This window comes from Rhinolophus ferrumequinum, chromosome 22, assembly GCF_004115265.2.
Source record: "Rhinolophus ferrumequinum isolate MPI-CBG mRhiFer1 chromosome 22, mRhiFer1_v1.p, whole genome shotgun sequence".
Lineage (NCBI taxonomy): Eukaryota > Metazoa > Chordata > Mammalia > Chiroptera > Rhinolophidae > Rhinolophus > Rhinolophus ferrumequinum.
Genome location: NC_046305.1, coordinates 47,153,055 through 47,165,584, shown reverse-complemented (window position 1 = coordinate 47,165,584; position 12,530 = coordinate 47,153,055). Strand labels below are relative to the sequence as shown.

General features: G+C 39.7%; 1 protein-coding gene across 1 annotated transcript in view; it reads right to left on the bottom strand.

The window, feature by feature from the left end:
- Positions 1 to 11,106, bottom strand: part of TTF2 (transcription termination factor 2) — a 34,854-nt gene extending 23,748 nt beyond the window's left edge. Inside the window, 5 exon segments of the mRNA XM_033093045.1 lie at positions 259 to 1,251; positions 2,099 to 2,165; positions 8,853 to 8,939; positions 10,812 to 10,914; positions 10,996 to 11,106. Coding sequence (XP_032948936.1) covers positions 259 to 1,251; positions 2,099 to 2,165; positions 8,853 to 8,939; positions 10,812 to 10,914; positions 10,996 to 11,023 — 1,278 coding nt within the window. The 5' untranslated portion in view covers positions 11,024 to 11,106.
- Positions 11,107 to 12,530: the final 1,424 nt, after the last annotated feature.

Genomic DNA, 12,530 nt, shown 5'->3' with positions numbered 1-12,530 from the left:
ATTAGAATACCTAAAATGCTAGAACTCTGAAATTATGGTCTTTGAACTACTATGTGTGTGAAAACCAATACTTTTTTTTTTAAGCTGAGCTGACCTATCAATCCTGAAAATATAAACACAGGAAAAGGCAGAAAGTAGGCATCCACCTATAAAACCTTTCTCACACTAACATCTCAAAGTCGTCTGTTGAGTTCCATATCCACCCAGGGCAAGCAAGCAATGCTCTGACCTGAAAAAAAGACAGAAATCAGCAGTTACCTTCTTTTGTTTCAGTTGTGTTGTGAGGTACACACGTTCGGCGGCTGGATCTGAAGGTTCTACCTCCTTGGAAACCCCTGAGGCAGGAGACATTTTCCTTTGTGCACTGTGACTAGCGAATTCACGGCTGTCCTTCTGTGAGTCCGGAGTCCTATCGAAGAGCAGGGGGCTTTCCGGCTGACTGGAAACAAAAGCATCATCATCTTCCTCACTGTCACCACTGCTTGTGTCAGCTCCTTGCCTCTCCCCCAGGGAACGCCCGGCGGCTGGCGGTGCAGACTGAGTGGCCCATCCTTTTGGCACAGGCACACCACGGGTCTCCGACGGCACCTGGAAATGCCCCTGGAGCCTCTTCTGGATGGTCTGCATGCTTGCGTTGTCCTTTGCCTTTGTTTCTCCAGCCTCCCAGCTCTTGGGGGGCTCCTTGCTGAGGTGTTCCTCTTTCTGGGGCTTGCTTATCGGGTTCTGACTGTGAACAATTTGAGGCAAAGGCTTGGTTTCCTTTACTCTCAGAGGTTCTGATTCTTTGGACACATAGTAACTCCTGCCATTTGATTTCTCCTGAAGAGACGCAGGAGGTTTTGTCAGCTCATTCCCATGGCACTGTTTGGATTTAATCTCAAAAAGGTTTCTTTTGTGTGTCCCTTCAGTCTCCTTTGCTTCACACTGAAGCTCTGTTTTCTTCTCTCGCTTCTTCTCTTGCACTGCAGATTGTTTTTTCTTTACCACCAGGCCAGATGAGACATCTTTCTCCTTCCAGCAGTTAGATTCAGGCTTCTTTTCCTTCGTTTGATCCAAGAGTGGATCCCCCATTTCCCTTTGCTTAGCAGCCATCTTTTCCGCATCACCACCTTTGATGAACTGATTCCAGAGAGATGGTTCTTGATTCTTGTCAAGTACCTTGAACGGGTTTCTCTCACTGGAAGGATAATGAAATGGCTCCGATGCATGCTGAGACTTACTGGTTACAGACTGTTCTTTGGAATTAGGATCCTAAAAGAAAAATAAAATAATCAATATAAATATTAATGCAACCCTCATATCTAGAATGCCTTTTTTCAGAGGAAATGGAAACGGAGTAAAAGCAGTCCAATGTTTCTGAACATGTCCGGGACCGTTTCTGCCTCTAGAAAAGACTGTGCTAAACTCAAGACGTTTTACTTTCTTTACAGTGCTTTCAATCCTTGGTTCCTTCTCTATCCATGATCACCACTTTTCCAGGCCTCAATGAAACGCAGGGACCAAATCAAAGTGCGTGTACAATAGCAACAGCCACAATAATGTAGTTTTCATGAGAAACTATTCTCTCAAGATGAACTTTTCCCCAAACTTAAACAAGCTGCTTTGAATTTGGCTTTAGGAAGGCTTCACTGCAGGAGTCTAGAATCCTAAGTTTGGTAGAATCTATCCCTCTACCAAAACAAGTCTTGTCACCTCCTTAGGTCTAGTTCCTCACATACTGGGTATCTGTACGGTCTCTCCTCGCTCTCACATTCCAGGAACTTATGAATCGTATTCAGCTTATACCAATATCAAGGAGGTATCAGTCTATAAAAGGATGCTGAAGCTAGTCAATAAATCTAAATTTCCCTAAGTAGGAGAATATTGACTATAATTAAGACCTTGAAACGTATTTAAGTAAGTGAAATAGGAAGCAAATAGTTAAATCTTGAATATAACCAGCCCTTTGAATTACAAGTCCCAACAGGTTCTATCAACTGCCTTTCAGAGATAGTATGATAGAGACCAACCAGTTTATAGTGGACTTCAAGGTCTTTGCAGATGAACAGTCTGAACAGTCTTTACACAGCAGGTTTAAAAATAGGTGAATAATTCCTACCTGCCATGGGATAGTTCCACAACACTGCTTCCCCTCAGCCTTACTTCTACTGCATCGGAAGAACAATCTAATGAAGTATGAAACACAAATAATCAAGGCCGTGAAAATCCATTAAAACAAAAGATAAACTTGCTTTATTTAAATCCAAGAGAACATTTTACAACTATTTGATACTAGTTTTCAAAGGTCACTTGAAACCAATTACTCTCATATATGTACCTTTAAAAATTCTCTACTTGCACAGGGTATTTTATAAGGGCTGAGAAGTAAGAGACTAGAGATGTCATGGTAACCAGAAGGGATGCACTGGTTTATTCTTTTTCCTCTGTAAAGAATGACTGAAATGAAGACACTGATAAGCAGTGGCTGCAAAAATCAGAAAAAGAGACATAACCAGACATTCTGTGTCCCTGAATCTGGTCAAAACCCTAGATCCAATTACCAACTTACAGGAAATAAAAACAGAGGAATACAAAACACTAGACCATGGGGATGTAATCTGCAAAATCCTGACAGTGGGAAATGATATATGACAAATAACTCAATTCCTTTAACAGATAAATCACAAAGGAGAAAAAAAGATGAAGCAAACTTAGAGACTTAAAAGAAATATGTATCAATTGCAATTTGTAGACTTTATTTGGATCTTGATTTAAACAAATAAAAAACTACCAAAAATAAACTATTTACAGCATTCATGAATCTACTGGAAATTTATAATCCAACTGGTTTTATTTTTATTTATTTATTTATTTATTTATTTATATTATTATTTTTTTAAATTAAAGTTTATTGGGGTGACAATTGTTAGTATCCAACTGGTTTTAAAAAACAAAAAAGAGTTCGTATCTTTTAGAGTTACATACTGAAATATTTATAGGAGAAATTATGTTTTCTAGGATCTGTTTCAAAATATGGCAGGAGTTGGGGCATGGAGTCGGTAGGGTATATACAAGTATGAAATAAGGTTAGCGAAGAGCTGGTAATTATTGAAGTTCACGTGCCACATTAGTCTATCCTGTCTACTTCTGTATATATTTGCAATCTTCCATTAAAAAAAAGAGACTGAATACAGACTTATATATCCCAACGCAAGTCAGTCCCTACACACCCAAACACAGCTTACACTCCAGCGATGCAGACGTGGCTACACTGCCCTATTCTCAAATTAAGCCATACTTCACCAGCCTACCAGACTTTGTGTGTGTACCTCCCTCCATCCAAAGGATGCCCTCTTTATCCCTTTGCCTACCATCCTCCCCATCACCAGCTGTTAACACGTCCCTCAGTGTCTAGTTCAAGCCCTACCTCCTTTGCAAGGTTTCCCCACATTCCCTTCCCTGTTCAGCCACTGTACTGCTTCTGTGTTTGTGTTGTACTTAGTTGCATTACATTTGTACCTGTCTGTCTGCCTGATTTTCAAAACTGGAAGGCAATAATCGTATATGATCTCTTTATTCCCAATTATGCCTCGACTTTTATACATAATAGTTAAGTATTGGTAAATTAAATAGAACCATTTGATTTTTTCCCTTACCTAAAATAACACCTCAAAAATTTTTTCAAAAGAGCTTTTAAAATACATATTTTATTTAATGTTTAAATAGGTAATATACTCACTCAATCAAAAACTATAAAGTGGCAGTGATAAGCACCCTCTCAGCACGCTTTCTCTCATTTTATATATATTTTACATCTGCACAATTTTCCACTACATGAATGTTCCATTATTTATTTAACCAGACCCTTCTTGATGGACAGTTTGGTTGTTACCATTGAAAGCAATGTCACAACGAATACCTTATACACATGTCATTTCACATGTGTTTTAATATACCTGTAGGGTAACTCTTTATTTCTCATATTGTATATTAGTGTCTTCTCTGTTTTTCTTGATCTTTTACCTTATGAATTTTATTCATTAGTTCTCTTTTTGCTGTTTTCTAACTCACTAAGTTTAAAATTTTTACCTACATTAATTTCTTTTCTGTTTCTTTCAGTTTAATTTCTTGTTCTTTTCCTAACTTCTTAAATGAGTCCCGTGATATACAACAGGAATCATAATAGTCTGAGTCCTAACTGAAAATGAATCCTGAGTAGGTCCCAATACTTCAAGGCCATTACTTCCCCTGGACATATAGGCAAAGCTAACAAGCCCCAAATGGACAAGTATTCCATAAAAGTCAAGCCCCTCTCATACAAATTCACAATTTTCCCATTCAAGCTCACAATTAAAAAAAAAATTAGTGGTCTCTAATTTTTCTCACTGTAATAGGCTATTATAGTGAACTTAGGTTAATAAAATTTCTGAAATGTTTTGAATGCATAAAAATTCAAAGTACTGGCTACTATTACGGAGAACTACTAACCAAAATAAATCAAGAACAAATTGCTGATGTTACTTAACGTGTACCAAGTACTTGAAATTTACTACAAGAACATTTCATAAACACCATCTATTTTAAGGCCCAAGCCATGTATACTTCAGAAGGGCAAGGTTTGGAGAAAGAAGGAAGAAAACAATGCACACCAAGTATCTATTACTACTACATGCGAATAATAAGCACAGCACTAAAAATGCTTTTACTTGCATTTTTATAAAATCCATGTGAATGGGCTTTTGTTTTCAGGATAAAAAGCTTGTTATGTTTATTAAATTGTAAATTAACAAAAAAAGCAACTGAACTATATTCTCATAGAGAAAGCAAATACTGATTCTACTAAGAAGAATGTAATTTCTGCAGTGTATTACTTATTTGTCAGGACATAGGTTATAAAGAGTAGTAAGAAACCAGCTAGAGGAAGCCGGACCTGAGCAATTCTATCTTCTTCACCAAAAGGCAAATCTTCCCTTCTAACTAAAGGTTGACTGTTCTGCCCAGCATCACACTGTCAAGTGCATTTACTTCGGCCAGGCTGCGACTCTCTCAGGTTCCACAAGCGTCCTCTGTCAGGTCACATCCCAGCCCAACTACCTAGTTATCTCTGAAAATGAAGACACTTTATTTGACTGGCCCCTGTGGCATTTTCCTTTTCTGTAAAATGGTTTAAAAATCAAAACAAAACAGAAAAGCACCTACCTCACATGGTCACTGTGAAGCGCAAATGTATTATTAACACATGTAAAATGAAAGAATCAGACCAAGGCCTGACCCATATTAAGGACTCAATAAATAATAGCAATCATTAGTCCCCTCCTGCTGACCACCTTGATTACTCCTATATCCACGCTTCTGCTCATGGCCCAGAACACGCCCTTGTCTTTTTCTCTATCCAAATTTTAAAGGTCATTCCAGGCCAAGTTCAAGTCTGAATTCCTCCACTTCCTCAGTAACCTTCATCAGCCTTAATAATCCCTTACTGTAGGTCTTAATCACAGAAGCATCTGGCATTTTGAACACATCCGATTTAGCATTCTAACATGTGCATATAGGACCGCTCACAACCTTCTGAGGTCCGATTCTTATTATCCCAGTTTTATCGCAGGGCCCTCACAAATATGGGTTCACTTCTTTGCATGCCCCAGCAGCGGAAAAACATAAAGCTGGATTTCTATCTCATTCTTTTACCCTAAAATTCAAGATGGAACAAAAATATAAATGTAAAGAATGAAACTTTAAATGTCCTAGGGGATAAAACAGCAACAGATGAATATTTTTGTAATCCTAAAGTGAAGGCTTTACTAAGCGTGACATAAAACCTGACAGCTGAGATAAAGAATCAGTAATTTCAACGACATAAATGTTTTAAACGTCCATATGGTAAAAATACTATACGCGAAACTCGAAGACAAAAAGCAAACTGGGCAAAGTAATTGCTCTACATATTACCAAGGGCTAACACTCCTCACACATAGGATGACGTCCACTGTACAGCACCGGGCACGCTCGCTGCTCTGCAGCTGGCTTTACTGAGGGGGTTCTTCAGGGGTTGGTGGGGCCTGTGGTCCTTCGGGCTCATGCCCAAATGCCTCTCTGTCATCAGCCTAGGTAATCGCCATTGGACTAAATACTCTGCATGCCACTTTTACCCAAGAACTAACCACACAAGTTTTCTAGACATACAAAGATTCAAGTGTTACTCAAAAGGAAATATCTTGAACATTCTACTATACCCAGTTCCTTAAAGAACTAAAACTTGTTTTACCTATTTATAAGCAAAAGAGTTGTTGCATCAATTTTGACCCCATATCCTTGAGAAGAAAAGGTAAAAAGGCAGGGTGTGGGGTGAGAGGGAAGAAGAGAAGAACTTGAATTCAGGAGTTTGATGACAACCTACGATACTTGTAAACCGAGGTGTGACACTTTTACTTACTTAGTAAATTATTCACGTAAAGGCAAAAGTGCTTTCCTCTGATTCTGAGTGACTATCATAGCTTTCTAACTGCCCAGACACAGAAGGCCATGGCCAAAGGGCCCATCAAATGCTGGTGAGTGGTACCATCTGGTGTTTAATTTAGAGAACTGCACACAAATGCAGCTACACTCCAAGGTATTAAAAAAGTGGACATCTCAGCCTCACCTTGGCTCACACCTCCACTCCATACTCCATGGCACCTGTGTCCTAGCTAGGCTAAGCTTTAAATATAAATGGCGTTAATTTGAGAATGAGAAGTACTTCAAGTTCTTAAAAAGAAAACCCAGTTTTGGGGAAGGAAAGACTGTATTCCCTGAGGTCCAGAGTCCAGTTCTGGCTAACTGTCTTACTGTCTCAAAAGAAAGTCATCATCCATGCATTCATCAATTTCTGCTTAAATTTCCAGCCTATACCACCTGATTTTTGCTGTTGTCTTCTGTTTTTAATTTACATGTTATCGAACTCTATTTTGTGTGTCCTAAAACAATCTTTTTAAAGCTCTAATAATTCCTAGTAATAGTGGTGGGATAAAAGAACTCCATTCAGCCTACATTTTCTTCCCATTTTAAAGCAAAAAGCACAAACCATTACAGAAATTATAAATTGGAGCTTATGAAAATTTAAAACTTCTGCTTTTCAAAAGACAGTTAACAAAATGAAAACTACAGACAGGAGAAAACATTCATAATACATATATCTGTCAGAGGACTTGTATAGAGAATACATAAAGAACTCTTCCATCTCAAAAATAAAAACACAATTTTTAAAATATGCAAAAAAATCCCAAAAAGTTACACTGCATGATTCCATTCATACATTATTTTTGAAATGACAAATTTTTTTGAAAGGGAGATCAGCACGTGGTTATATCAGGGCAACAGGAGGGCGAGATCCTGCGGTGACGGAACTGTTCAATATTTTATGAGATGGTGAATACACAAAACTCCACACGTGATAAAACTGCATAGAACTAAATGTACACACACACACACACACACACACACAAGTAAAATTATCTTTACAAATAAGATCGGTGGACTGTATTAATATCAGTATTCTAACCGTGACGTGACGGTATGCTAAATTTTGCAGAATGTTACCATTAGGTAAAGTCCACAGGCGCTCTCTCTACACTAGTCCTTATAACTGCCATGGGAATCTACAATTATCTCAATTTCAATTAAAAGATTTCAATTATAAAAATTTCAATTAAAAAAAATGGGCAAAAGATTTAAACAGATACTTCACCAAAGAAGATGTACAGATGGCAAATGAGCACATGAAACAAACTATAGTTATTCATAAAATAGAATTCAACTCTGCAATAAAGAATGAATTACTGATAACACACAGCCACTTGGATGAGTTTCAGCTATTGTTACATGAAGGAAGCCAGACACAGAAGCATACATACAATATGAATGAAAACAGTGGTTGCTTATATGGGGGGGAGGGATTAACTAGAAGTGGTGGGTCCAATGACCCTTAATGGGGTAATAGAAATATTCTGTGTTTTCACTGGGTTCCTGGTTATTAAGGACGGGCATATACATCTCTCAAAACTCAACCCGTTGAATACTTCAGATCTGTGCATCTTATTGCATGTATAGCTCAATTAAGAAAAACAGTGGTACAGACAGTACCCAGGTATGTAAAAATTGTGAAGATGGTACTTGAATGCCTCTATCTTGGAGGGGAAAAATAATCAATGTGGAATATATAAATTCTGAACTGCACAGGATATTGTATAAAGACCATCTCATCTGGCCCCTGCCTTCCTGGCCAGACTTATCTTCTGAAGTCTCTACTCAAATATATGCTGAACTGTTACCAAACCAAATTCTTGCAATTCCCTGTTAATTCATGTCTCTACCCAAAGCAGGGTATTAATCAGTTAAATACGACTCTTTTCTTGTCCCTAGTGAATTCGTACTTAGCTTTCAATACTCATGACAAATATCATCTGCCATCTATATACTTTCCTGCCCTTCTGAGTTTCCATAAAAAGAAAGGGAAACTAACATGTATTGAGTACTTAACGTATAGTAGACATTTTTATACATTACCACGTTCTACTACAGAATAAGGAAGTTGACAAGTTAGTGCAAGTTAATGACTCTTGGTAGGCTGGTGTTATTGGCTACTAGAAAGCTGGAGAGAAACTAAGGTAGAGCAGTTTATCCTGACATTAATCAGAGGTCAGGCTTCTCATTAACCAGTTGCTCAGCAGTGAAGGAATGGCAGCTCAGAAGATACTCAATTCATATAGAAATACAGTTTGTTTTTTAATAACGATTTTTAAGAATAGTTAATCATAGGAAAACACACCTGGCTCTAACTCTTCCTGGAAAAGACAAAAAAAAGCAGATACACTTGGATGTTCCTTTTGGACACTTACTTATATTCTTCTGTGCCCTGCAGTGGAAGTAAACCCTGAAGCTCTACCACAAAGTCCGCATGCAATAAACAATGAGAAACAGGAATGCTGGAGGAAAAAAATTGAAATTTTGTTTTAAGAGGCAAAGATCAAAAGACAACATCCTAAAATTAAATCCAAACTCTGGGATTTAAAGTCTATGTATGACCTCCACTGGGTTTGTAAATCCCACGTTTTATGTCAATGTGCATTCCTCTGGGGAAAGGGTCCACAGCTTTCATTTTTTCCCACTCCCCCCAATAAAGCATGACAGTAAATATTATCTCTTTCCTGATGATTCAGAAGTTTAAAACTACATTGTGTTGTGCAACCTCTGTATTTTGGTACCTCCGGAATGACTAAGGCTAGCTGGGAATTTTCCTTTATTAACGTGTTTGCTGTCCATATTACTCATATGCTTATTTTGGTAGTGCACGCTACTGATTTATTCATGTTTAGCGTAAGTTTTTTAACTCCTCTCTTCCAACTTCTTATTATGAGAGAATTTATATATGACATTTGAGAGTAAACAGATTTGAGTGAAGATCAAAAATACTCTCGGATGACTTGTGGCACATTTTTATTTTGCTTATATTCTGGTTACCAGACATATTCCAAATAGATCAAGTTTATCAAATTACTGTCTTCAAGTTAAATATTATTGTACTAGTTTGTAGAGCAGTACATTTGTATAAATGGGACTCTATATAAGGCTATATTTCTTCTAATGTAAAAGTGAGTCTTACGCTACTATTAGTGCTTAATTCCTATGAGTCTGAACATGCTTTCATGTTTCATGAAACTTGAGTCAGGTACAAAACCTAAGAAGCTCAGTATAAAAATTAGAAATAAATAGTAAACTTTAACATAATATTGTTGATCGCTTATTTTTGGTTGGTCTCTTCTATCTTTAGATTTGATTTTGATAAAATCAAAATCATTTTATACTGTATTAAAGTGGATCCCAGTAATTTCTTTCAAACAACAAAAAAAACAACAACTTAGAAGTATAAGAAAATATGTTCTCTAAAAACTTTTTTAAATCTTAAAGTCTTTTACTTAATTTCAAAGCACAACAGACATAAATTATCTAAATCACCTAGAGAAACAAAAGAAGTTACTATACATGTTGAAAAAATACTTTATTTTCTAGTGTTGATATCTACTGCGTGCCTTACATGAGACGGAGAAAAATAATTTTTCTCTACCAATTTCAGCAGAGAGCAGGAAAAATGTTTAATGATGTGACAGTTTTAAAGCTCATGAAGAGACTGGACAGCTGGTACTATGACAACATTAACACTTTACGGAATAGTATTAAAGTTTCCCACTTTAAAACAGATGCTTAATACTTCTGGGTCTCAGCTTTCAATTGTGTAGAACTAGAGTGCTGAGTCGGATACCTGATTTTCTTTCAGCGTGAATCCCTAAAGTACCTCGTTTCTTTGGATTACCCATATCCCTTTGAATTCAGAGCATCCTGTTTTAAAAGGGGGCTAATACTCTGACCACCGGAGCGTTTTAACCTCAACTGTTTAAAAACCAGCTCAGCCCAAAGCTAGTCCGAAACAGGAACCAGCAATTTTCCACTACGCCCGTTATGGCCTCACTTAAATGGGGTGGGGGTGGGGTGGCACTGTCTGGGCAGAAGTCGTCAAGTCCTGACGAATAAAAAAACCAAGAGCTGGAAAGGACCGGATGATCCAGATGTGGCCGCGCCTCCATCAATACAGGAGTCGGCGGCTCAAAGAGGGTAAGTAACCGGTCTCGGGATACTCAGCACGCAGGAGCGGAGTGTCTCCCGAACACGCCACGCTGTCCTGAGATTACCAACTACTCTCACCCGTCCTAGTCCCTGTGACGCCGAGCAGCCGAGAGCCGGCGGCTCCTCCCGGGAGGCCCCGCGCGGTCGCAGGGAACTGTCCCCAGCTCGAGACCTACTCAGTGGCCCGCACGAAGTTGCAGGTGTCCGCCGGGCAGACGTAGAAACTCTTTCCTTTATTCGGCCCATCGCGGACGCCGGTCTTCAGAAAGCAGAAAGTCCCTGAGGAGACAAGGTCGACAACAATTACGCCGCGTTAGATTCACAGACCTCGGGGCGAACCCTAGGACCCTGACCCCTCACCGTGTTCTGGGCACCTAACTGATTCCATCGCGCCCCTTCTCGCCCCTTCCACGAAGTGCCGCCTCAATGCCTGCTTCCGCCTTTTGGTCCGGCCTCCTCACTCAGGAACCAATCATCATCCGCCTCCTGTAGTTTTTAACTCCCACAATTCACCGCCGTGACCTTAACCCCACCCTATAGCTATTATCAGCCAATCATACGGAAATGTTCGCTCACCTCCAGCCAATCACAGCTTGGCGCGCGCCGAAATCAAATACGAGGCTAGGAGGCTTGGGCTGGGGGGCGTGGCTGAGGCTGGCAGGCTGTTTAGAGGCTGGCGGGACTTCCTGGGCGAAGGGAGCTTATCTCAGCTGGTCCTGGGAGACAAATGGGCGAAAGTACGACCTGTGGAAGGGTGGAGGGCTAGGGGGACGATTCCGGTTTCCATTTAAGACTCAGAGGTGGCCCTAGAGTAAGCACGTGTTACAAACTGCAGAGGGGAGCTCTGCAAAGACAGCTCCCTTGTCCCGGTGGCCGAGAGCGCCTCAAGCTTCCCAGTCATCTGCGAGCCGAGGCCTGGCGCTCGTGGGCGCTCTGTCGCTGTGCTCGGTCACTGGGGAGGGGAGGCCTGGAGAAGCCCCTGAATTTGCGGTGCTGGAACGGCGCGGACGAGATAGGGTGCGGGAGAGGGGTCATGCGGTTGTCCTTTAAAGCTGCGTGGTGAACTGACAGGTCTACCATAGGGCAGGCATGAAGATTTCTCCAGGATCCCACAACAATCCTTTAAATTTGCGTGGCGCTTTAGATTTCACAATACACATACACGTCTCTCTTGACTCGGCAACCTGGTGAGATGGGCAGCATCTCGGGGTCACAGAAGTGGGAGTGACTCACCCAAGGTCACAGAATTTGTGAGGGGGCGATCTATGGACAGGTGCCCAGGGGACCGCGCAGCTGTCCCCTGTGTGTACTGAATGTTCTCTGGGCACTTGTAGTGTTGGAGCCCTGAATTGTAAGTGTCCAAGTGGAAACAACTGGGGAGAAAGAGAATACGTTTGGTAAAGAGGAATTTTATACTTTGTACCTTTTGCCAAACTTTCTCTACTAGTATGTTCTGGTAATATTAAAAATCAAGGATGCAATTAAATAAAAGATTGTCAAATTTGTCTACTAATATGTTCTGGTAATATTAAAAATCAAGGTGAAATTAACAGGACTATATTTGAAATCATCAAATTTATTTAACAAAAGGAAGGACTAGAAATCAGACTTACTGCAATAGAGATGGCTTCATATTACAGCTAATTGAGGACCATATGTGCAGACACATGGGATGTGTACTTAATGGGGACGTAGGACAGAAAATCTAATGTCTAGGGGAAATCTGGGCTACACGATAAATGTAAATGTCATGGGGGTCTGGAAGACGGGAGACAAACCTGAGATAATCGTTTATTAATTAAACAAGTACATCTTAAATAGCATTTTGTGTGCCCCATGGGGACTGACTAGGTACTTGAGAAATGTAAAATTTATCTGTACACACAGTTTAAAAC